The 27,656-nt window shown below is 35.0% G+C and overlaps 1 protein-coding gene across 2 annotated transcripts in view; it reads left to right on the plus strand.

Annotated features, from left to right (window-relative positions):
* LOC148951445 (putative sodium-dependent multivitamin transporter) overlaps positions 1 to 27,656 on the plus strand; it is a 63,032-nt gene that overhangs the window by 15,304 nt on the left and 20,072 nt on the right. For both annotated transcript variants that reach the window (XM_089090281.1, XM_089090280.1), the window contains 5 exons: positions 3,440 to 3,675; positions 9,498 to 9,648; positions 12,331 to 12,477; positions 14,034 to 14,246; positions 27,013 to 27,215. In XM_089090281.1, the coding sequence (XP_088946407.1) occupies positions 3,440 to 3,675; positions 9,498 to 9,648; positions 12,331 to 12,477; positions 14,034 to 14,246; positions 27,013 to 27,215 (950 nt within the window). The remainder of the gene's footprint in view (positions 1 to 3,439; positions 3,676 to 9,497; positions 9,649 to 12,330; positions 12,478 to 14,033; positions 14,247 to 27,012; positions 27,216 to 27,656) is intronic.

Below are 27,656 nucleotides of genomic sequence, written 5' to 3' on the forward strand. Positions count from 1 at the left end.
ATTTTGGAAATTGTCAGTGGAAAATTTTTCCCGGAAATCCCCCATCCTTAGTGGAAATTTGCTCCCGCGGAAAAATACCCCATCCTGCTGGAAATTTTCCCAGGATACTCCACATGTTAAATTTAGTCGGCAAAGACAAAGCAAGACGAACACAAAGAAATTCGTAAAGGAATTCTGGCAAATTTCCCCGCGTAAAATTTTCCCGAGAAAGCTCACCCCCTGGAAACTTTCATCCCCACGGAAAATTTTCACCGTAATGACCCCCCAGCATAAAATACCCCCCCCCCCCCCCCCCGAAAAAAAGTGTGTACGCTTCTCACTAACAAATACTATACGTAAAAAATGGATGTATTTTGTAACTGACAGCCCTTTTCCCAGGGTCTCTGGGGGGGTGGTCTCATCTCTCAAGGCATAGCTATTGAACCTTTCTACTATGCTGAACAAAATGGATGTCCTAAAATTTTGATGTGACGATTTTGGGTAAAAAGAGGTGTAGGAACGGGGTTTTGGTCACTTAAAAGGGCACTAGAACTTTTGATTTCCGAACAAATGAGCCCCCTCCTGACCTTCTAGGATTACTAGTTCATACGATCACCCCTGGGAAAAACATAGAAAAAAAAATTAAACACCCATCCGCAATCTTTCTTCTGGCAAAAAATTCCTCATTTTTGTGTATAGGAGCTTGAAACCTCTAGATTAGTGTTCTCTAATATGTTGAATCTGATGGTGTGATTTTCATTTAGATCGTTTGACGTTTTGGGGGTGTTTCCCCCTTTTTCAAAAATTTGGCAAATTTTTCTCTGTCTCGTAACTTTTGATGGGTAACATTAAATTTAATTAGCTCTATATATTTTGAATAAGCATAAAGATTAGATTCTTTTGATGTATCTATTGTTATCAAAATTCTGTTTTTTAGAATTTCGGTTACTATTGAGCCGTGTCGCTCCTTACTTATAGTGTCACCATGAACTGTTTGATAAGAATAATAATACAAAAAAAAGAAAAAAGGGAGATCACATAAAGCTTAAATAGAAAACATATAGGATTATAAATAAATTGGACATTGGAACTTGACAGCGTAAACTTTATAACAATCTTCCATTATTATTATTCAGTCTTGGATTTTAAGCTATATTACCTGAATCATTTTAGCTAATAGTAGCTTACTATACTGGTTAGCGTTTGAAAACAGTTCATAGCAGTTTAGTTTCCGTTATCTTTTTAGGAATCTCCTCATCCTTACTAAACGAAAACGTCCTTTGAAGTTACCAAATTTGGCCTAGAATGTTTTTTACTCATGCGAAACAGTCCAAATTCACTATGGAAATACGCGTCTGTGATATACAAAAAAAAATTTCTATCCCATTTAACTTCAATCGGAAAAACCGTCCAGCTGATCAGAAAATTTCAGTAAAACAAGAGACCTGAATTTAGTTTTTGCTAATCTGTCCCATAGCTCTATCTGAAAATGATCCAAGTCTTGTGAGAGCTCAGTGTGTATAATACTTAAACATAAAATGTTTAATGGAAAGATGCGAAAAGTCATGGGCCTTTGTTTTTATTCCTCTATATTCTTGTAGTCAAGGCTATAGTATGAAGAGACAGCTGGGCTATCCTGAATACTGGACTTTCTTGGGCTAGCCTAGATACTGGAAATTCCGTTTCTGGATACTGGACGTTCGTGGACTTACTAGTAACAAACTTTTAATATTATTTTTGCTCAATGACCATAGTCTGAAGTTAACAATAAACACTTAAAAATATACAGTTTCAAATAAAATTAGTATTAAGGGAGTGCCAGAGCTACGTTCAATATGGAAAGCTCGTGCTGTGTTTTGCAAACCCCAAAAAGGAAGTATTCAGCTTACAAGAAAAACGAGTGTCGAGTAGAAAATATTTCAAGCGTTTTCTCTCATTAAACTCATCAAACTACAGAGTACTGTAAATTATCTTTTGAAAATTATAAACGATAAAAATTAGATATAGAAGGATTTATTTTTGGCCAGGCTGTGGAAGCGAGCACACAAAGTATTCAGCTTAGAAGAAAACAAGTGTTGAGCAGCCAATGTTTTTACTTTTTTTTCTCATCAGACTCTCAGAGGCTACCTTTCTATATTGTAAACTCTTTTTTTTGAAGAGAAGCAGTGATCAAATTCAGAATGCTCTGCTTTAGGTTAAATGTAGAATGTTGTTGTTTTTAATGAGGGTTTTCAACAATAACATGGTTTTCATTAAGGTTTCTATGAATATTTTCAATAATAAGAGGAATAGAACATTTGGGTTGGATTTTCAAAATAAAACTAACTCCAATTTTATAATCTTCTACTCGAAACCTTTTGCAGGAAAAATAAAAGAATGTTGGGGTTCAGTGATAATAATGTTTTCTAGTATAAATATGAAAAATTTCTAGGTGATGGGCTTTTGCTCTCCCTAAAAGTAGCTGACGAACGAAGCCTTAAGGAATGGACCCAGGTCCTATGTTATATCCTAATTAGGTCTCTTGAAGTATCTACCTTCGTTCATTCCTCCTTCAACAGAAATTGAGCTTTGATCAAGTCGGAAAAAGTTTATATTCTCGAAATAGAACTTTCAGAAACAGAACAACGGAACCAAGGGGTCCCAAGAAAAACGTTTTGAATTTCATTTATTCGCTAAATTCTGATTTATAAGGTTATAAAGATTTTGTTAAAATGCGTCTGAAATTTTAGAGAAAATCCTTCTATTGTTTTAGATTTTATTCAAATCATAGGAATTGTGTTTTCAAAATCTAGAGTCAAAGAAAGGCAGATTCAGCAAAAACGGAAGTTTTTTCTAAAATTGAGGTCTGTCCTCAGGCCTCAGAAATAGCAAATGAGCGAATGTATGACTTTGAGAATATCTTACTGGGATAAATTTGATCGATTTTTTTTTCTTAAACAAAATCGAAGTACTTCAACAAATTAGCCTGGTAGGATAGCTTTATATTGTCAAAACCTTCCATCCTGCTTTTTAGACAGAAAATCTAGCTCAGTAAGCTTGTATATTCACTTTAATTCTGTATTGCTGTCATTCTGTCTATCTCTGCATTTTTCTCTCTTTCTTTTAATTACTGAATTACATATTTAATGTTAATTATGAATAATGTTTAAATATTTACTATTAATTAGGCTAAATATGTTCTGCTCCATAAATCATATTTAATGTCCCCATTTGTTATATTTTCGCTTCTTTAGTTTAAGGACATCCCTGATTTTACCTATTCAAGAATGGCAATTTAAATTTCAAAATAAAGAAAAAAAAATATCTATTTCCTTGACTCTACTTCTTTGACTAAGGTGGTTTCATCTGCAGAAAAAATTGATCTTTTAGTTGACATTTGTTGACATTAACAAATTTGTTAGCATTTGTTGACATTAGTTGACATTTGTCTTCCTTTAAAATCTAACTGACTACTTTTCAGTCACTGCTTATGTTTTGTGCCGTTATTTGTGTGGCAGTCAAAGGTAGCTTGGATGCTGGTGGCGTAAAGGGTGTTCTTGAAATCGCAGACGAAGGGCTTCGGCTACAAGCGCCAGATTTCCGGTTAGATCCTACGATTCGCCACACAGTCTGGACCCAAGTTTTTGGTGGCATTTTTACTTTTCTGTCCCTTTATGGAGTTAATCAAGCGCAAATTCAGCGACTGCTAACGGTAAAGTAAGTGAAGCTTAATCCTATGATTCTCAGGACTAACTGAGCCAAGCGCAAATTATCTAAGATTAATTACGGATATCTTTCTGATTATTCCTTAATTGATAATATGTATTTATTTTCTTGATTTTTCCCTCATAAATAATTTATACTTTTTGAATGGAATATTTCCTTGCATGGAGTTTTTTATGATTTTGTTTTTGTTTTGTTGAAAATAAAAAAACACATTTAAATGCTATATAACAATAAATAGATTGTTCCCCCAACAAAAATCTACATTATTCCCCCAACCTTCGACTCTAATTATTCAGACAGCTCAGGATGCTTCTGCAATGGGCACTGCCTTTGGCCGGAATGGTATGGTCTGGATCAAATACAACCGTTAGTAATCAAAGCAGACTTTATGGTTTTACAGGTAATGCTTTATTTTACGTCGAATGGATACTCGTTGGGAGAGCTTTACTATATACCATTCATTGATAGAGATTATTTGTGTAAACCTCATGACCTACTACCTCCTAAATTCACCAAGAGTCTCTATGAACCAATCCTTTGGCCCTTTACACATTAGAGTGAATAGAATAAATATAAAACGCTTTAAATAGCTTTACTTGCTGCTTGTTGTTTTTTCTTTCATTTATAATTCTTTTAGCCCATTCCAGCTGTCGCAAATTATGTCGAAGATACCGGCACTGTCAATACATACAAAGTATTAGGACTCTACAGAACAATGGCAAAGCTGCAAATACAACCTTTTTATGGAAAATATATAATCTTAGGATTTTATTCGGCAATAGAAATGTATTATTTTTAGACATCAAATGAAGAGAGTTCAATAATTTTATTTCAAAAAGCAAGTTCAGCTTACCATTGATGAGGAGACTGAAAGGATTTTTCTAGTGAACAGGGGCAAATAATTTCTAGGAAGGTACTCTATACAACCTATGATAAAGTTAAGAATCGTTCGATAAGTGAAATAAAAAAGAAATCTTGAATATTACTGTTTCTTGGAAAGGGGCTTTTTTACACGATGATTTTTACTTTTACTGAGTTTACATAATCTATTAAAATAAAAAAGAAAAGGAACAAACAAGTCTTTAAATTCACAGTAATTACTTAAATAACAGTTTAAAATAAGAAATTAGTAATTTTTTTACGTTTATCTTCCCAAAAAATTCAAAGTAGATACATAAATTTATCAAAATATCAAATTTTATGTAGTATTGGGATATTTAAAAAAAAAGAGACCACTGGGGAGAGTGGCAAACGCTCTACCTTATCCACTCCCCCCTCCAGATTTTTATTGAACAAACGCTTGACCATATTTGAAAAGAAATAAAGAAAATATGCAAATGAAAGAATTGAACTGAAAATGTAGCGTTTTTGCAGCTCGACGTTTTGTGTTCTTGGAAAAAGCGTAGCGTAAAATTTCTAAAAAATTTTTCGTAAGTTTCTCAGAAACCAGATTAATACAAGGATGTTTGCAGTCCAGTTCCCGCGCCTGTCCGGCGGAGACTCACTGACGGCTTCTCAGCGCCCCGCGTGTATGGAGCCTATATGTTTTCGTACACTTATCTTACCCTATCAAACTTGAAACAAAACTAGCACTATCTTAATTTTGCCGTGATCGACCTTAATTCAATAAAAATTTAATTTATAATGTACTTCTAAACGTAGTCCAATTTTATGTTTTGACAAAAAAATGAACCTGGTAACACATAAACCAGTTTTTCACCTTATAATTTCTAAGTTTGCTTAAAAATTATGATGTTTTCTAAATTATTAGGGTGATTTCTCCCCCCCCCCCTCGATGACGCCTATGCATATAACCTCCCTCTAAAAATGTAGCTGTTAGTAAATTAGACTTGTTTAAGTCGTGGATTTCAATCCATAAAACTGTTTTAATGCCCGTGACTAACAAGTTTCTGTTAACGACTTTAGATGCTAAAATTTGGTCTTATTTCTACTTAAAATACCGTAATGATGGAAAATATTAAATTAATTTGCATATTTCCTTCTCTCAGCACAAATTATCTAATTAATTCTCAATGAATTAAGTATTGATGAAATGTATCACCATGCTTCTTGGGATTCCAAAGCTCAAACTTTTTGTCTATCCAAAATCAAACAAAGGTTATAATTTGTCTCAATTTTTCTATTAATAGAACAAGCTAATGTGCTTAAATGCTGATAAAAAAAAGGAAGATAATTATGTTTTATTTTTCTGTGGAAAAAATGAAGAATAAAAGCTTTAAAAATACTGTTTTTCTTCAATCAGTTTATTTCCAATTATTTTAACAATATTTGTGTGAATATGAAAAAAATTTGTTGGGGTTTTAGGGTACAAATTACTCTCTTCTCATGTTTTTCGAGATATTGTGAGAAAGTCGCTACAATTATTTATTTTTATCACGAAGAAAAACGGAAAAATGTTATGCCCTAGCATACGCTCTCCTTGCATGTTTTTATAAATTGTGTAACCTGCTGAAAGAAATACTAGACGTACATTTTTTGAGCCTTTTCTAAAATTTCAACTGTTCATGGGTCAGTTCAACCAAGTCCATAAAGCAAACTACGAGGGAAACTTGAAAGAACGTTCCTTGGTGGCATTAATTATTAAATGAAAAAGATTCAGAATTCGATGGTGATTGATTATGAGCGATTGTGGTGAATGTTTAAAAAAAAATATTAGAATGGATTTTAGTGTGTCTAAAAAAATTTTTTTTGAAAGTTATGCTCCCCGGGTTGTTCCCCCGTCCTTTTTAATCCAAAATGGAAAATAAATAGGAATTTTGGTTGCTCTAACTTGAAGAAAGACTTTTGCCGTGGAAAATCGAAGTTTCTAAATTCCAATAAAAAATGGTTCTTTTCGACTGGACTCTACATATTGAAAAACTTCTCTTTCCGTTCACTGTAAATAAGAAAAAATAAAATAAAGTGAAACCACAGAGCACTTAAAACTTAAATCGAATGGATATCAGCAGATATAAGAGGCTCTGCTGTCTCTCCAATCCTCCCCTCTTCTCTTTGCTCTTTATGTTAATGTTTGGGTTGAGCTTTTTTGAAAAATTCGAATATTTGTTGTAATTATTTAGTAAATAAATACAAAAAAAAAAATATTTACTCTAACTCCCTAATAGTGATTTTTGTCAATTTTTTGTATTTGCTTTAGCGTAAAGGGTTTTTAGGATGATTGAAGCAGTCGAATTTTCAATTTAAATGTTTTGAGATACAATAAGTAAATAAAACTAATAATTGTATATTGGCTATTTTCGTGGTAATATGCCCTAGTTGCTAGAAAAATGCAAGTTAGAGGTCAAAATCAAAAGAATGAATTTAAACAGAGTGTTTCCTGTTTGTCAACTACTTTCACAATAACTTCAAAAAGTACATGCTAACCTCCATGATGCTCTTACACCTATATATGTGGGCTTTCAAGGTTGAAGTCAACCTTGGCATTTTGGGCGGCATTTACCTTTTTTGGTTACAATGACCCTAGTAAATTGTTGTCTTCTGGTTTGGTTATAAATTGGTCGAAAACATTCTCCATGTCCTAACGCCTATTTGGTGCCTCTTTACGCAGGAGGGCCAGTTAGGTTGGGCCTGGGGGGGGGGGCGTTTTCCAGCCCCCCTTGGATTTTGAATTTTTTTTTTTTGCATCTTCATTGAAAAAAACCTAAACAAAAACAAAGAAGGCATATGCGACTACATATGCCTTCACTACATCTTCATAAGTTGGGACCCCTGATCATGCGAAGTTCTCTGTATTCTTTACTAGGAAGTGTTCATTGATGACTTAAAAGGAGAAATGGAGTGCAAGGACTTTTATTCTTCCTTTAAAACCCGTCTTCATGGGTATAATAATGCTACTACTAATAGTTCACTGCCGCACCAAGTTACCTGAGGCCAACACAGACACGCACGTTCCTCTTCCTCCAGCCCAATCTACTCAAAGCCTCCTTCTTTACAACCTCCCAGGAATATTCCCATTTTCCCTTAAATCTTTTCTTACGACATCATCCCACCCGAATCGGGGACAACCTGCTTTTTGCTTAACCCAGGACGGTTGGCCGAAAAGGACATTCTTTGACAATCCTTCATCGGTAGAACGTGGCCTAGTCATCTCAACCTTTCTCTCATTATACCTCTAGAAAGTGGAATTGTACCACTCTTTTCCTACATGGTAGTGCTTGAGATACGGTCAGTCGGTTGAGTAACCAAAACAATCCCTTGATAATTTCTCTGGAAAAGGTATAGCAAAGCTTCCACCGTTTTTCGGAGCGCCCATGTTTAAGAACCATACTTGACCACTACCATCACTGTAGCTCCCAATACTTTAATGTTGATTCACAGACGTATCTTCCTATTCTTTCAAACTTTTCAACTGTGAAAAAACATGGGTCTTGGCTGTTTTACTTTTAACATCTTCACTGCACCCACCTTCTTTACTAATAACAGTACCTAGGTAAGTGAAGCTGTCCACTTGATCGGTCTCCTCGTTGCCCAACATCATGTTTTCATCTTTACTTATTCCTAGCCTTAGTGACTTAGTCTTTTTAACATTAGTTTTCAAACCTATTCTTGAACCCTGAACTCACAAAACCTCTAAAAGTTCATTCATTTTGCTAACACTAATCGAGGATGCTTAAATCATGTGCATAAATCTAAGCCCAGAAAAGTTTTACTTCCGCATTTGATTCCGTGTTCTTCCATTGTCTTTGCTCTTCTCCTTAAGACAAAGTCCATTAAAACTATCCATGTAAATGGGGATAGGACGCAACCCTGCTTAAGTTTAGTTAAGTTTAAGTTTTTATTACGAAACTAGCTATTAACCTCATTTCCTACGTTAACCGTAGCAACCTTAACCAAAACGCTTGCTCATAATCTACAAAACTGATGACTAAAGGCGTTTAATGACTCAGGCGCTTCTCAATTATTAATCGAAGAGTGGAAATTCGATTGACGCACATCCACTCTTCCTAAATCCACATTTTTCTTCTCTTAAAACTTTATCTAAAGCATCTCTAAGTCTAAAAAGTATCATCATACTAAGTAGTTTTCTACCTTCTGTAACCAGGCTAATGCGTCCATAATTACCACATTCACTCTTATCACCTTTCTTGTAGATAGGTTTAATTAGAGTTTTCCGAAAATCACTAAGTACTTCCTATTTTTCAAAAATCACATTCATGATCTTCAGTATCTTATTTCTGTTCTCATAACCGCCATATTCAAGAAATTTATTTAAAACAATTTAAGTACCAGGGGCCTTATTATTATTCTTTTTTTTCCTTTTAGTATGGTCAATTATTCTTTCTCACAGAATAAACCTTCACATCCAAAGTATCACAAACTTTTTCATTCTTCTCTAAATATTTTTCCTGTACCTCTGTCACGGTTTAGCAAATTCTCAAGATGTTCTTCTCTTTGTTAGCGAATAGCGTTAACGGCAATCTAACAGTAAGAGGTAATCCTTCTTTCATGGGCAAAAGTGTGAATAAGGCAATTAGTGCTAATAATGGTAAAGTCGATGACGGTTCTATTTTTCTTCTTCATCTTCTCATTGAAGTATTACCTGGTTGCAGGCTCGGCTTTGGAATGACTATTCGTTCAGAAGGGGATGGAGGCAGGGTCTGGTAATCCCTGCATGGTCTCTTCTACCTGGGAACAGGCCTGGTCTCTTTTAATTGCTTTATGCATGAATTAAGACATGATATGATTTGCTCTCCGTAACTTGTGCATAAGCCTCTTAAGGAGTAGAATTCTTGCTACCCTTATCATGTCAATCAAGACAGGACTGATAGGAAAGTCAATTTTTTCCTTTTCAGAAGCCTGAAGAAGTCTCAAGCATCTTTGTGGTTAAATTGGCCAATCCTCACTGCTCTAAGTCTCATAACCTCCTATGCTGGCCTTTCAATTTATTCAGAATATGCTTATTGTGATCCACTTCTCACCAAACGAATCACTAATAGTGACCAGGTAAAAAGTGGCGTTTGACATTCTTCTGCACGATAGTAGGTTCTTAAAATAATTCTCCCTTTGTATTTTGTATAAATGCTAAACAAGGGGGAAGGTGAGAGAAGTATTTTTAGTATCAAGGTGAAATGGCTACTTTCGTACTGTCTCAGGTGACAAACAAATTACAATTTATTCATTTTGTATCAGGTTACAAAATGTTATTTTATTCTCTAATCATGATACAGATGTCAATGTTATTCCGCTAAAAAAGGTCATTGAAAATCGATATAGTATTTACAAAAAAATAACTAAAAGGTAATAAAAATATAACTACGAGCAAACGTTTTAATTGAGACATAGAAAGTTGAGAAGAAAAAAAATACACATTCACTAATAAAACTGAATATTCTGGCTTCATATCCAGAAACCTTTGTCAATTGGGCTAAAAAAGAGAAAAGGAAAAATACGAGATTAAAGACTTAACATTTATTAGGAAATAACATGAAACATGAGAAAAAAACACACCACAAAAAAGAAGAAACGAAAGAAAAACCTAATATGATTATTCAAACCCAACACAGGTCCAGAAAACTGCTATATAATATTTATTTCTTTATGTACTTTACAGAAACGATAAATTACGATGAAAAGAAATTCTTTCTGTAGAAAAACGCATTAAAAAAAAAAAAAGATCAAGCATACCTTTAATTTTGTTATTTTGACACCTTTTCTTTGAGAGATTAACTACTACTACAATAACTACTGACTAGTCATCACAGCACCAGGTTTTGGCAATTTTTGTTCCAAGAACGATTTTTGGCAATTTATCATTTTTCATCCATAACGCTGACCTAACCATCTTTGCCTTTCTTTCCTTATAACCCTAGTAAGTGGGACCGAACAGTATCTTTTGTACAATTTATTGTTTGATATACAGTTATTCAAGCAAGTAAAAACTGAAGGTAGAATGTAATTATTTTCAAGGTCAAGTAACGTCTTTAAAGTCTGGGATAACGTTTTTCAATTGCATCTGGACTTAAGATTAAGAAAATTTTGTGGTCTTTTTTTTTATAAAACATTTGTAGCTATTATTTTTGCATATTTGTATTCTTACGGAGAAGCTATTAAACGGTGGCCGCAAAACAGTGGAATTGTTCTAGTGAATGAAGATTTAGAAATAAGATATATCCCCCCTCCCTAAATCTTATTGCCCTAGATTGTATTCATACATATAGTAACAAGGTTCCTGAATTTGATATAACGCTGCCAATATGCTTATCACCTCTGAAAAAAATGTGTGGCAACCTTTTAAACAGAAGTAAGGACTTACGTCAAATTTGCGTATCTCTATTCAAAAAAAAAAATTGAATTTCAACATGTCTGAAAATCTAAGTGCCTGATCTTTGTGAAAACTGCTTGAGTGTGATTACATCAGTAACATGAAACTAGGTGTGTTATTTTTGAATTTACTGCCTTTTTGGTTTCCAAAATAAAAGACAGAAAACTGCATGAAAGAGAAAAACTTACTTAAAACTTTTTCGCATGCTGACCAAAGGTCTGCGTTGCGCAGGTACCGATCTCCTGATTCAATGCAAAGGTCTGCGTTGCGCAGGTACCGATCTCCTGATTCAATGCAAAGGTCTGCATTGCGCAGGTACCGATCTCCTGATTCAATACAAAGGTCTGCGTTGCGCAGGTACCGATCTCCTGATTCAATGCCTTCGGCCCAGAGTGCAATGCATGGTCGGGGGCAAATCATCCGAATTTTAATCTAATTTAAAATTAGATTAAAACTCTTTTTTAAGTATTCTGTTCATCTTTGATAAAGAAAGAGAGAATATACACACAACTTAAATGTCACTGATGCTACACTGGAGCAAAAAAGCTAAGAGAGATGAAGAGAAACGTCTCTTTTGCTTTAGAAGAGGTTAAATATTTTCTTTAAAGACTAAGCGTTTTAATGTCCTATCTTCTCGTTTACGAAGAAACAAGATCTTAGCAAAAAAACTAAATTTTATTGAAGGTACCCACTAGAAAAAAAATAATAATACTGCTAGGAGAGAGGGAAAGAGAGGAACAGAAACTCATCCATTATCTTGTCCTTATTGACAAAGGAAAGTTTTGAAACAATGACTCACGCTAAAATAATGGAATGTTTGAACTCTAAGTGGTGTCTGTGCAATGTTACCAACGGTTTGAAGCAAACTACCAATTTTTCTACTAAAGTTGTACCGAAAGAGGATAATTTGTACCATATGAAGAGCAGGTTGAAAATTTGCCTTGACAAACATTTTCGATAAACTAAAACTTGAGGAGATATTCGAGTAAGAAAGGAGCAAGTAAAACCAAATGTATAGGAATATTTCTATTGTACCAAATTATTTCCAAATGTTTAGCATTGTACCCAGACTTCTAAAGTGTACCAAAAACGGTACAGTTGTACCTCGTTCGCAACGCTGTATCTGTAATGCTATGTAATGATAAGGCATAGGAAAATGGTTTACATGAATATGTATTCCGGAAGTAACTGGCGAGCTAGGTCACTTTTCTACTCATAAAAGAGGAGCATTAATATTTCTTTGGGTTTAATAACTGGTTTTATAGGCTAGTAGACTGTTTTTACTGTTTGTCTGAACTAACTATAATACTGATATAATTTTTGATTTATAAAATATTTAGTTCCAATTTTTCTCATTTTTACAGCTATTGCCACTGTTTGTTGTTGACACGATGGGAAACCTTCCTGGCATACCAGGACTTTTTGTAGCTGGAATTTTTTCTGGCAGCCTGAGCACCGTTTCATCTGCTGTCAATTCACTTGCAGCTGTTACTATTGAGGATTTCTTAAAGGTTAGATTGTATTCACATATAAGTAAAGCCAAAAGTTTATCTACACAACTGAAAATTTAATTTTTGGTTTTGCATTAAAGCCGTCCTACCTGAGTGGTTAGCACGCTAGACTGGAAATCGATTGTCCATAAGGACCGGGGGTTTGAGTCGTGGTGTCGCTGGTTATTTGGTTTGGAACGGGGGTCAGTGGTGTGACTCTATAATCTCTGCCAGAGTCGACCCAGCTCTAAATAAGCACCTGGAGAAACCTGAAGAAGGTAAACAGGAAGGGTATTTACCTGGATGAAGGGCCATGAAACGGAGATCAGCCCCGCCGGTAGGGACTTTAAAGTCTTTACCTTTTTTCTTTACTTTTAAGGCTGTGAAATGATTAAGTATAGGTGATTAGTTTTTTCTGATATTTTTGTATTCCCGAAACGATGATGTTTTCCTCTATTGCCTGTTCTTAGTCAATGATGGTGCTTTCTTTTGTTATTAAGCTTGTTTTGAAGGTCCCTTTTGGCTGTCACTCTATGGGCTCTATCGCTAGCATGGTAATCATAAATTTACTATCAACATTTTCAAAGAATAAAATTGAACTGTTTTTTTTTAGTTTCCTACTTCCGATACATCAAAAGTACTGAGTAGTTTTTTGTTTGAGCTATTAGTTATTAGCAAGTACGTAGCTATTAAATTGTCTCTTTTTGAGTCATAAAGTAGTTAAATTACTTATATTTATGGCTAAATAGTTTGTATTTTTCTATATTTAACTATGTATTTTCTATTCATGTTTTTTTTTATGTTTAGTTTTTTTTTCTTTTCCTAGCCCCATGGAGCTATCAAAGAGTTTACCTCCAACTCTGTTTATTTTACATTGTACAAATTTATTTACTTTTGATGTATTGTAATCTTCTGTGAAAAATCTTGTCTTATGACAAAAAAATGAGCAGGTTTTTTTTTTTTTGAATTGTAGAATATTTTTTGGATCTTATGCATAATGATTGTACTTGTCCAATTTGATCAAACGAACAATATAATGTTTGTCGCCTGTTATTATCTGCATAGGATCGGACCTTTTTTCGTCTCTTTAGTTGGTTGACGGACTAATACTGACCAAGTTTTGGGTTGAAATGTCTGTTTTGTTTATCATTTACCAATTCAAGCTTATCTTTTTTTAATTATTAGGGAATTTTTAATAAACTCTATGCATATATTCCTTACTAGATTGGCCCCTGACTTGAACTGGAATACCACTAAACATCTCAATGATATATTAAAAAATCATCCCATTAAAATGCTTCGTTTTGAAAAAAGCGTTTTGTTGCTCAAAACTTTCTGATTTCTTCTCTAAATTCTACATCAAATTTTTTATTTGCTAAGATGTGTTAAACCCTCCTCTTTGTTATTTTTATTTATTGAATCTTTCTTTGCATATAGGTTCACGTGATTTCAGTGCCACTCTGATTTATATTTGTAACTGTTCTATTTTGTATATTGTCTTTTTAGAAGCAAAGGCAATATTTTAGATCAACTCTAAACGTTGCAGATCAAAAGGACAATTTCTTTTCATGTTTCAGACAACGGTGCTGCGCAATGCCAGCGAAAAGAAGATTACACTCTTTACAAAACTAATAGCTCTAGTATTTGGATTTATCTGCTTAGGAGTGGCATTTCTAGCTCAGTTCCTAGGTGGGATTCTTCAAGCTTCTCTCACGATCTTTGGAGTTGTTGGTGGGCCTCTTCTTGGCCTTTTCACATTAGGCATGTTTTCTACAACAGCTGAATCGGTCGTAAGTATTTTATAGTATATTTGACGCAAAAAACTCGCAGGGCCATGGCCCCGAAAAAAGGAAAAAAGAGATACCATATAGAAATACAATTATAAGAATCAATTTATCATTTAGTAAAAACAACTAAAACAAGGAGAAACAACTTACATGACACTAATGCATACATAATCATTAAAAATACCCTCCCGGTGAGTCATTTCCACGCGAATAAACCGGGCCAGATTCCTAATTCTCATAAAACACCCTTCCTCCAACAGTCTTTCCACCCACGATTCTTCCCCCTCATCCACTACAAAAACTTCATTTCTCAAATCTCTATAACGTTTCACAGTTCCCCGGAAAATGCGATCAATTTCCTTCCAATCTCTACATATCGGACAACTGTAAAGACCACTGATCATACTGACCCTTCCCAAATATCTCCTTCTTTCCCTGAGGCATAAAATTATCTTTAAAAGAAGTTATGCATGCATTTAATATATCTATGTTTTAAGCTAAATAATGAATTCATTCTTTCTTTCTTGAATGTTCTGCTCGCTTGCCAAATCAATTAACTTTATAAAATAATAGTGGCAAAAAGCTGCAAAGAAGACATACTTTTGACTCTGATTGTCTAAATTGCCAGATAAGAAAATAATATGAAGTGTTTTTGTGTTTGCTTGTGTATGGGAGTGTGCCGAATTCTTCAGGCATCCCTCACAATCTTTGAAGTTGTTGTCAGGCCTTTTTTGGCCTCTTTACGCTGGCATGTGTTGAATGTAATAGTACATCCATTTGGGTATCAGATAAATGTCCTCTCCTCTTCTGTGTAGAATACTTTGGAGAATACTCAGACTTCATTGGTGTAGTCTGGGTGTGTGGGTCCCAGGTTCTGGGTAATGGTATTCTTCGGCATAGGTGATACCGGAGAAATACTGGATAGGATTTTAGCAGGGCTGTGTTTTCAGTATAATTTTCTGCTTGGCTATAACTGCACACAGCCATCCCTGTCCCAGCCAACTTCAGTTGTGGAAGTCGGGAGTATTATTGGGTTCTATTGAAGTGCACTGGTGAATGTTGGGGTGTTCAACGAAACAGAGATTTTCCCAATGGCTATAGGCTATAGGTCCTAGCCTATATCATAACCCTATATGCTTGTCTACCTTAATAAGTGTGAGATACCCTGACTGACACCCCTAAATTTTTAAGGGTAGTGGCATGTTTTCTACAACTCAACTGCTGAATAGGTTGTAAGTATTTGATATTACTTCTATCAACTGAATAGTTAATAGAGTACCAGAAACTCATGTATTGATTAAGCTAATCAATTGCCAAGTCAATAAAACTTGTAAGATAATTACAGAGACGTTCCTTTACTCTTAACACGTTTTCTACAGCTAGTGACTGTTCAATTTACCTCATAAAACGACAGTTGAGAAAAGTTACAAAGAAGACAGATTGCTGGTTTTGATTGTATAAATCGTTTGGGAGAAGAATATTCAGGAGTATTTTGGTGTTTGCTTGTGCATTTGAGCGGGGGCAATTCGTTTAAGCACAGTCGAGTATGGATTTTATCATCTTTTCTTCCAAAAATTGCTTTCGTAATTCTTAGCGCAATTTTGATTTGTCTTTCCTAAGTTAGTAATGCTTATTTTTAAGAAACCATATTGTAAACATAAAGTTACTAAAGGGCTTTGCATCCACAACTTCAGAAAAAGAAAATAAATTGTGTTTAAGTTTTGCTTGTGGAGTACTCAATTAATCTTAAACCAACATTAGTTTTCAATCACTCTCAGTTAGCAAATTATTAATTTAAGTGGTGGGGAATTATAAAAGGCTTTGTTTTTCGTGTTTTGTTGACGCATCTTAGACATTGGAAGAAACATAGCACCTAAGCAAATAATGCTCACTGGTTAATTGAATGTTTATTCTTTGATATTTAATTTTTGATTTTATTCAAATTGCTAAACCTGGAGCATTTTTATGGGTATTTGTTCCTTTCATGTTTGCTTGTTTACTTTTATATTAAAGCATACTCTAAATATATAGGCTGTACTCGTATAGCCTATAGATATATTGACTATACTCGGTAACATTTGTTTCTCTCTGTTCATGTTCGAATTATTTTAGTAAAAAAGTTCCCTCTTATTATCAGTGATAGCGGATAAATAATCAGCAGAGTGGATAGGCTGTAGTTATAGGGTCCAGACCTTTCTCTTGACTTTGTATGACCACCCAAAAAATTCAGTGATGTGGTACGGCAAAATACAATTTTGTAGAGGCACAGTTAGGGGTAAGAGGTAGTGTGACTCTGAAATGTTTAAATAAACTCTCAAAATATGTGTCAAAAGGTAAAAAAAAAGTCGAAAATAGGGCTTTTCCCTCCCTCTCCTCCTCAGCAAAAGAAGAAGGAGAGTGGTATTGTGTCCTTGTGCCTTTTTTATTTAAACTAAGATACCCAAAATGAAATTTGTTAAAAAAAACGGCAAAACAGATTTTCTTTATCATATTTTAAACTCTACTTTAAAGTTAACTCTCCAAAATTAAAAAATCACAAGTGACAAATGCTGACGATTTAATTTTTTTTTCTAATTAGCATTCATTGTTTCCCGAAAACACAATCAAAGCTTGACTCCATAAATTTTTTCGTGCTTCTTCTTTGAGTCAGGAAAAATATTTCAAGATATCAGGAATATAGTTTAATCTTTCCAACTATGGGATTGTAAACTGAAAAACTGCTGGAAGGATGTACACAGAAATTTCTTTCGCAGGTGCGGTCGTGAGGGGAAAAATCATTATGAAGCCTTTTAATTGAGTTTTGGGGAGGTTTATGGGGAAAGCGAGTTCTCATAGGGAAGGACCAGAACTAAAAGACCTCTATCCTAAAAGTTTTTGGCCTTGAGACTGTTTGAAAATTTTCAAACGCGGTTTTAATTGTAAAATTTTGGCATCGGCATATCATAGTCCTAGTCCCCATGCAATGCATCTCGTGTCTGCTCATCCTTTTTTGACATTAAATATAAAAAAAAGTTTTTTTTAACTGAAAGTAAGGAGCGACATTAAAACTTAAAACGAACAGAAATTATTCCGTATATGAAAGGGACTGTCCCTTCCTCAACGCCTCACTCTTTACGCTAAAGTTTGACTCTGTCTCACAACTTTGTTTATTAAAACAATAAAAAAAACTTTAGCGTAAAGAGCGAGGCGTTGAGGAGAGGACAGCCTCTTTCATATATGGAATACTTTCTTTTCGTTTTAAGTTTTAATGTCGCTCCTTACTTTCAGTTAAAAAAAACTTGTTTTTTTTATTTAATTTCTGAACGTTTTTGAGTTAATGCAGCTTTTATTTTGGCTCACCGTACATGAATAATTAAAACAAAATTTTCATATTAATTTTTTTTTTTTGGGGGGGGGGGGGCTAAATAGCTTTTTCGAAATTTTGTTCTGACGTAATTTACGATTTAACTTCCGTAACGACGCTAAAGTTCGAATTTTGTTTGAATCACAAAGGACGTTGAATTAGAAAAGATAGCTCTTTTGAAAGTACTAAAAAAACTGTAACGTAAAGAGCGAGGTATTGAGTTGGGGGTGAACCTCCTCATATACGTTATAATTTCTATTCGTTTTAAGTTTTGTAACTTAAAATGTACTTAATGTACTGTAACTTAGTAATGATGTTTCTTACTTTCAGTAATTCCGTAATTCAGTTAATTTAATTTCTGATCGTTTTTTAAGTAATGCTGGGAAACCCGGCGCCCCCTTCAGAGAAATGTCCCTTACCCCAAGGAAACATATTCCACGGAGATTCTTCCGCGTAACTCCCTCCTCCACCACCACCACCCCCCCCTCCCCACCAGAAAAAAATCCCTCCTGAGAATGTCTGTATACTTCCTCCCAATAGCCAATACTATATGTAAATATTGGGTAAAGCTCACAACTTACAGGCGTTTCACCTGGGGGTATGGAGGATTAAGTCATCCTCAAAGACATATTTATTAGATTTTCGACTATGCTGAACAAAATGGCTATCTCAAAATTTTAATTGGGTGACACCCTTCCTGTTTACCTTCAGATTTCTGCAGGTACCCATTTGGAGCTGAGTCGACTCTGGCTGAGTTCAAGTTCTTCAATAATCCACAGTGAGGTTAACTTGTGTGCGGATTATACACTCAACAATAAATAAATAGCACTATATCCAAATGCCAGAATAGAAAGATGGTTCTTCAACTCTCCACATGGTAACAAAACAAAACGTCCAATAAATTCGAAATAACCAAATAAAAAATAAATAAAATGAGGAGCCCCCACCCCAGAATTCCACGTAAATTAATAGCTACTAATTAAATGATTCTTTAAACTAATTTTATTGTTAACCAGGAATATATTCAAATCTACAAAATTACAAAACATATTCCAATTATACACAATGCTATGCCGTGGTGATAAAACGGTTAATAAATTTCTCTCAGTGAATACCACTTAAAAGTTCTTGCTTAATCCTTCTCTTATAGGAAAAAAAATCTATTGCTCTAAAATTATTCAGTGTTCCTCTACAGGCAACTGTGGGACATGGAGCCAGTGAAAAAAATATTCAAGTAGGCTACAAGAAGACTTGTTAAAAAATGAAATAAAAACTGTTGTTGTAAATGTGGCATCCTGCGGTGATAGAAGCCTTAAAGATGTGGAAAGGGCTCCAATCAACAATGAATCCATCGAAAATGACTGTGACGAATACAAAAGTATTCGGCTGACCCCTACTCCTGGAATGTTTTTTAAGAGGTATAGAATAATTCAGCTATAATAAAAGATTTTGGTTCAAGAAACACAAAAAGAAAGAGATTAAACTAAGTAAAACAAAAACCCGTAGTCCCAAGATACATTATCTAAGAAGTGGCTTCATGATCTACGATTTAAGTAATCTAATTCCCTCCCCTTGTGAAATTATTCCCACCTTCATCTTCGAGGATGTGAAACAGACAGAGCAAGATAAAATAGAAAATTAGTTTTATAAAATTAGATTGTAAAACCGAAAGCAGATATATTTTTTTTTTGAATAATTTGTTAGTAACGGTGAATCTGAGGTATAGAAGATTTAATCCAATAGTTTTGTAAATGTGGAGATATGTTGAGCTGTCGTTATTTATTTTAATAAGTTTCTACAACAATATTGACAGAAGTGTTCTCCTGCATCAGTCTTCTTTATCAGATCTTGCAGTTGATAAGGAAACAATAGATTATGTTATTGATAAGCACAAAAAATTAGTGTCTTTACACTTGATGGTAGTTCGTAATTTTGCTTTTTCTTAGAATAATTCTGGCTACGTATTTGAGTCTTAATTTTGCTTTTTCTTAGAATAATTCTGGCTACGTATTGAGTGTTGACGTATTTCTTTACTTTAAAAAAAATCTAGCTTTTTAAATTCTACATCAGACAAAAAACTCCTTTCCTGAACTTGTGTCAAGTACTTTTGATGTTTTCTTTGAAGATTTAGGGTAAATATCCTACACGTCAGTCACGTGGAGAGTTATTTAAGAACAAGGGTCTATGTTACAACTACTACTCCATAAGTAATCCGGTCTCTTTGAATCCATAAATTGGACATTTCTGTTCAAAAGGCATTATCTCCATCAATTTGTATGATCAAAATCTCAACCAAATGCGGAAATTTGTGCTATATTTGTCCGTGATGTAGCCTGATCACATAGTTGTAGCTGTAGCACATAGGCAATTATTTATGAAGGGAAATAATCCTTTTACATCTGCTTAGGATACTTTCCTTCAAGCCACATAGAAATTACCGCTGATTATTAAATTATAACTATAAACCAGCTGTTTATATATTTTTGATTTTTTCTATGCAAACCTTTCAGCTTCTTTTTTCTTCTGTTTTCAGTGAAGGCAAATGGAACTTTAATTAGAAGCTTGATATTTTGCTACTTGACATTGCTTACTGGTGAAATACCTACTGCTTTGTGACAGAATTTACTGTTAAATTTCTACTGTTTACTCTTAATATTAAATATGCACTGTCACGACATAAACGTCTGCGCAAGAGGGAGAGCGTGTATTGAGACGCATGCCACTTCCAAAAACCTTGGAATTTTGATGGTTTTTTCTAGGGTTTCTTACATTTTACGGGTAATTTACTTATGTTTTACACTTTTTTTGAAAACTATCTCCGACGAAGGGAAATTCTGCGTTTGCACGTGGTAATGCCCATTAATTTCTTTCCTTTCCTCCCTAGACTTCTTTGTTTAACCTAATTCCTTAAAAATTAAGCATTAATACTTGTCATTTGAAGCTCGACTTGTCTGAGAAAAAAAAATTTCCTGCGATCTTCAATACTAAACATGATAAGTGTCACTAAGCTTGTGCAAAAGCAAAACAAAAATTGACAGCGCTGAAATACACTTCATGACAAAATACGCATTACAAGAACAACTAACAGAGTGAAATTTATTCTTAAAGCAAATCTTGATAAGACTTTTCAGGGAACTCTGTAGAGACTAATCTCCTTTGGAAAATCTCCTTTGATTGTTCAGTTGCCAGTACATTCAGTAATCCTAGGTTTATACTTTGAGGCACTAAGGATCCGAATTGTTGCTCTATTCCCACCATTTTTGTCTAGGTTGAGGTGGAAAAGATAGGGAAGAAATTATTTCACTGAAGCTCATTGGTTATTTCAGATCAAAACACAAAACTGTAATTTATTAGATGAATTTGAAACTTGTATTTTTCTTCCAGGAGTTTATTTAATCCATGGTCATTTTTAATATAGATCTATATATAAAGCATGGGACCTAACCCCTATCCAAGATAGCCAAAAGTAGCTGAAGTACCACCTAACGACTGAGTTCGAATATATTCGATTGAACTAAGACGGTCTAACACTAAGAACTAAGACTAAGCATTCTCTTTTATTTATGTTATTGCAAAAAAATCAATTTTGATGAAAAATAGGGCATATAATTTTTGTAAGTATAATTAAATCAACTTTTGTGGAATTTTTATTTTAGATTTTAGTATGTTTTTAAACGAATTCTAAAACTATATATTTTCATGTGTATATGTATATTGTTACCTTATAAATGGATCATCGAAAAATATTTATTGGTCTTCTAATTATATTTATATAAGGTTGCCAGGAAATTTGCAATTGCAAATGGGGTCGTGAATGAAAAAAGTTTAAGAAGCCCTGCTCTAGCATAATCATTGATAAAAACTGGTCACATTAAAAAGTTTCCAAATACCTTGTAGTGGCTGAATGGATAAAGCGGCGCCTGCAAACCGTGGGTACTGCGGTTCGATTCCTGGCTGTTACAAGGGCGATATATAATAAATAATATAATTAAATTATAATTAATATTACATAACTTTATAATAAAAAAATTAATAATTTTGCTTCTAAATATTTTTTTTCAAACCCTGAAAAAAGGAGAAGTTTGGTTTCAAACAGTTCGTATTGAAGAAATAAAAGTAAGGAAAGACTGGTCCATATCATTGGAATTTTTTTTAAATTACAGCAACGTTTAAACTTAAAATTATTAGTAAAAATTTAATGTATGAATTTAATGTATGGGAGGCAACCCTCCTTTTCACCTATTGCACCAAATAAGGATATATTGTATTATATACTAATGATACTTTCAATGAAGAATGTGCTAAATTTTTACATAAAGAGTGTATAGGGGATTTCACGGGCAAGCACCCCCTGAAATATTGGATTATTTCAGTAGTTTTAAAACTAAACAACGCCCTTGTCTCCCATAAAAAAGCTTGTTTTTTCAAAATTTAATTCCAATCATGATCAAACGGGACCATTCGGCCTTGTCAATAATTAAATAAAAAAAACTTTTTTTTTTAACTGAAAGTAAGGAGCAAAATTAAAACGTAAAACGAACGAAAATTATTACGAATGTGAAGGGCGTTGCCCCTCCTCAACACCTTGCTCTTTACGCTGAAGTTTTTTAGTACTTTTGTTAAGGAGGAGGAGGCACCCTCTTATACGCAATCACAATCAGAGACGATTCCTCAAAAATAGCTTTTGTAGTGGGCTTTATATTTACATAGTTTACAAGATGATGGTGGTATTTGTAAATAGGAAATTGATTCTAATCTGAAAATTATTTACCTGTTGTATAAGTCAACCCAAACAAACTTGTCAGCAACTGTAACGTTGGTATTAACTGTTTCTAAGGAACTGTGTCGAACTAGACGACGCACTGGTTCACTCATTTCACTGCCACTCATGCTAGAGTATGTCGATGTCGAGTAATTGGTGCGAGCACTGCCATGAGATCGGAGTATAAGGTGCTCGATCGCATATTTTATATCATCAAGTCCGCTTGCTTGTTCCAACTGTATAGTTAGGTCATCCTGAGAAAATAGGTAATGGTTAATTCCCAGTACTCCTAACTTGCGTCATGAAGTTGGGGTCAAAATTTTCAGGAAACTAATTAAGGTAAAATACAGTTGGTGAAGATAATAATATAGTATATCTTCAATACCATGACAACTTTGGTTACGATTCCGTTATATGGTGAGATTTATATTTATATATTGCTGGCAGAAAGAGGGAAAATCAACTCCCTTTAATCGTCTGGTTTTCATTTGAGACAGAAAAATTAGAATGCTACTTATTATGAAGTATTGCATTATAGACTTTACACGAGTCAAAATTTAGGCCAAGAAACTAAAAATTAGATAGCAGACTTATTGCTTTATTTTATCACCAAAAGATTTAAATAATAGTTGAAAAATAGCATCATAACTCAAAAACATTCATGGAGTCTGTGAAATTCAACCAGGAACGTACATAGGACCTTTTTTGGGGGGCCCAGCAATGAAAAAAAAGATTCATTTGATAATTTGAAAAGGAATTGTCAAGAAACTCAGGATATTTTGGAAAATCATGGCGGGGGGGGGGGCAAGCCCAAAACCCTTCGCCCTTTCACCATCTGTGTACGTGCATGCCCTCAGTGGCTCAACTGCCAAAAAAATTTCTATGAGGTTTACCCACTGGCCACTGGCCTCCCCCAGGCCATTCAGCGTGTTCCCAGGTGGCGATAGGGGAACGCCCTACAGATATGTAGGGTACCTCCAAAGGAGACACGGACCAAGGGGGGACCTTGTCCCTGGGGGTCCATAATAGAAACTGGGGCACCCTCGCCCGGGGTCATAAATAAAGGCGGAGGAGGAAGGAGGCCCCTCAAATGTACATTCAAAATGGGCCCACTGGTTTGTCCACAAGCTCCAGGTGGTACAAACCCTTTCCCAGTAATGGGTTCAATTGTTTGGCGATGCACGGCATCATCAGGGGAGGATCCCCAAGAGAAGGACAACGGCAGCAGGATGTGAGAACAAGGCCTATGAACAACAGCCTCTGAAAAGGATTGTCTTGACCCTTCGGAGTACCTGCAAGACTGGGGACCTTGCGACCAACTCTATTCCTACCTGAGGAGTGGCACCCGTCGAGGAAATTATAGCGTAGTAAACGACACAGCGCTTGCACAAGATCCCGATTAATAGACAATTCCTCTGGGACTTGTCTATATTGGCGGGTGTTTTCGGACTGAAAACCTCTTCTTTACTAATTTAAACGCTTTGGGCTGCCTTCTCACGGTAACATAATATTTGTTGGTGAACAAGTACAATCCGTTGAAAGTTTAAGGCTTGAGACTATCTGCGCAGGATTTTAAATATTGTTGATAGAAGAGCATCGCCAAGTGTTGAAAACCATGTTATGACCAAGATGGGCCCAGGATTGCACAAAGCCTCCATTCATGAAGGTCCCAGGGACATTTTGCTGTCCGGTTCTAAGCCGGCTTAAGCACTTCGGTGTAGACTTGAGAAGATATGTAATCCCCGTCCTGCACTGGTATCCGGGATCATTGCTTTTCCTGAGGCCTAAATAATTTCAATGATTTAAAGAACATGAAAACTGGAACTTGGAATGTTACGACGTTAAAAAATGACTATCGTGTCGAAATTTTGACTGACGAATTCAAACGATTTGAACTGGACTTTTTAGGAGTTTCAGAAACTCATATCCCAGGGGTAGGAAACATGAAATTAGGTGATACAGAGTTTGCTTACTCAGACAGGAAGGATCGGGTACATAGAAAGGGAGTAGGGCTCATGATGAATAAGGAAGCTGCCAAGTCTTGCTTAGGCTGGGAAGGTATTAATAATAGATTACTAATGGCTCATTTTATGAATAAAAAGTTCAGGGTATCAGTTATAGTAGTACACGCCCCTGTAAAACCGACTGACGTAGATACTAGTGACTCAAATGAATTTTATTTACAGTTACAGGAGCAACTAGACAGGGTCTCAGGTAGAAATATGTTTTTACTGGGAGATTTTAATACCAAGGTCGGTAGAAATAGGGATAGATGGTATCCTAGCCTAGGTAAATTTCGTGGAGGAAAAGAAAACGGTAATGGATACAGACTTTTGCAATTTTGTAGGTATAACAATCTAGTCATAAACACTACGGCGTTTGGTCATAAAATGGCTCATAAGTTAACATGGTATTGACGTGATGGTAAGACAGCAAACCTTATTGATTATGTTATAGTAAACCGAAGACAGGCAGGATCGATACAAGATACCAGGGTATATAGGAGTGCCGTTATTGATGTTAAAAGTAAAGATCACCAACTAGTAGATCACATTTTTGCCAGTTTTAGTGCAACCAAGATCACATTTTTGCCAGTTTTAGTGCAATCATATGATCTGTCGACTTCCAAGGGTTGCTATAGAGCAAAACAAAACAGATGCGATAAAACCTTGTGATTTCGTTTTGGTAGAGTACAAAGGCAAGAAGGGTTCAAAATTTTATACTGTTGAGGTCCTAAACGAACTAGGTGATGGTTACTTTTTCAACTTCCTGAAAAGGTAATTCCCATCTTGGATGTTTGTGTTCCCCAGTGAAAGAGATTAAGCCTTTCTGGATGTTAGAGAGGTCAAATTGCGTCTTCTAGTTCCTAGACTCTATGGTGGGACTGAACGCCTTTCAAAGATGATTATGTTTTAGATTGATCTATCTGCATATGCGGTTGAATTAGAGAAACTGGAAAAATTTTGTTGCCGTAGTGCCCACCTTTGTTACTTGAAACTGAAACGTTTTTAAATGTTTTCTATTTTATTAATAACTGAAAGCAAATTTGTATATACCACTGTGACCCAGAGTACCACACAACTGTCCCATAGTACCCAGCTCTTGGGTACTATGGGACAAAATCAGTGCATTCAGAAAACAAACGGGCTCAACCTCTGTTATAAACTTTAAAAAGTGAAAAAATTATATTAAAATGGCTTGGCTTGGCTATCTGTCTTTGCTTGTCTCTTTCTACAATTAGCCACGTCTTGATGCAACCTACTGCAAAATACTCAGAGCCGGTTGATTCAGTAAAATCGAGTCACAATTGCTTGAGATATACATCTTGAAGCTGAACATGTCCCTAGGTACCCAATTCTCCCCTATCTTTCTCGACTTTCACTCTATCCCTCTTATTGAGTGGAAACCCTATTGATAAGCGTATATTCGAGTATGGACGTAAAGTGACATCAGTGAACGAAGTTTGAACTTGAAGTGGATATTTGAGTTAAGGCAAACCCAAAGGTCACGAACATGTTCTACGCTTGAGATTGATTTACCATCAATGAAGTAATGAGGATATTGAAGAGGTCTGCACAAATATTGTACAGGACCACACTTAGTCTCTTTAATAAAAATGTGATTTGCCGTGCTCCACCGACGTAGAGCATCCAGCTCATCTTGAAGCAACGAAATCTCATGTTCACTCATTATTATTGTTTATGCCTGCTACTGATGTGTATGTCCGCGATCATTTTGTCCACTGACAGTTCTTAACAATGTTGGGGGATCATCGATAAAAAGCTAGAAAAGTACCGGTCTATTGCAACTACCTTGCCAAACTTCATTGACTACAGGCATAGGTTATGAGGAAGCATTTTGTTCTGTGTGCAAGGTAATCTATTATGAAAGTAATCTCTAGTTTGAGGGCGAATTCCCAATAGTTGTCACTTCTTAATCAGGAGTGAGATGAGAATTTTGTCAAAGGCTTTGAACATTCAGTATAAGTGCAATCAAACAGAAAATCAATATCTGCTATTGATTGGAAATCCCTAATCACTTCCAGAAGTCGCGTTTTGCAAGAATGCCGTTTGTGAACCCATGCTGAACTGTAGTTATATTCTTCAAAGTGTTCTCGGATTCTGTACCCTAGAGCCTTATGCATGGTACGGGAAAAAAGAACTGTGTTAGAAATTGGTCTTTATTTTTTAAAGTAGAACTTTGAGCCATCCTTATGCAGCGGCCCTTAAAACTGAAAAAAGACAACTGAAAAGTTGTCTTTTTATTTATATTTGAAAGAGTTTCAGAGTCTATGAGAGAAGTGGATGACAGAGATAGTACGACTTGGTTCTTTCTTACATACTTCTAAAACCTTTTTGGGTAACGTTGGACTGATACAAAAACATTAACCTCGAGTTCTTGATGGTTCAGGTGAAGGAACATGGTTGCTCTATTTCTTGCTCTTTTATATTTTGTCGATTAAACAAGGGTTTAAATAATATGTGTTATCATCAACTATCATCTTTGTATTTTTATATTCGTACAATGTCCCGAGGAAGGGTATGTCTTCTTTTGTAGAACTGAAGAAACGAATTGAAAATTTAACTTACTTAACGTAACCTTATATTCAGTTAAACATTTCTTAATATTTTTCTTTGGTTCGCTGAGTCTCCGTTTCATTTCAGGGTGCATTGTCTGGTTTATTTACTGGACTCGCATTTGCTTTGTGGATCGGGTTTGGTGGCCCAAAGCCCCCAGTATCCGTGTTACCACAGTCCACAGACGGCTGCGAAGCAACAAACACAACTGCATCATTGCTTACTACGATTTACATGTCTACTTCGCCACTGCCCTCTAACTATACTGAAACCACAGAATCGCCCGTAGGGTAAGTTAAATGTATATCAATTTATATTATCTTGGAAAATCATGAATACCTAAGGGAGATATTTGATGGAATTGGGGTGGGATGATTTTTAATATTATGGTTAAAAAAATAAACATGGTACATACACAAAGTAGCGGACAATAAATATATTGGACTCTATTTTAGTGGGGTGTCAAATTAGGGTATTCAAAAATACCCCTTTTCGACAGGGGTATGAACTTTTAAAAGGTTGGGAACTTCCTACCCTATATTATAATTATCCAAATATTTGGACAATTATATTGGCAAATAGTTGGGCAAAATGATGATGTATTGTGTTTACTACATAAAAAAAATTATTCTTTCAACCACCAAATCTAACCACCGGAGATTGGTAAAAAGGACTGATCTGCCATCAAAATTGGGAAATAACGTAAAAATTATGGACCTCCATTTTTTGTA

The sequence above is a fragment of the Artemia sp. Qi Xiang Cuo genome, chromosome 6 (assembly GCF_049724085.1).
Source record: "Artemia sp. Qi Xiang Cuo chromosome 6, ASM4972408v1, whole genome shotgun sequence".
NCBI classification, from domain to species: Eukaryota; Metazoa; Arthropoda; class Branchiopoda; order Anostraca; family Artemiidae; genus Artemia; species Artemia sp. Qi Xiang Cuo.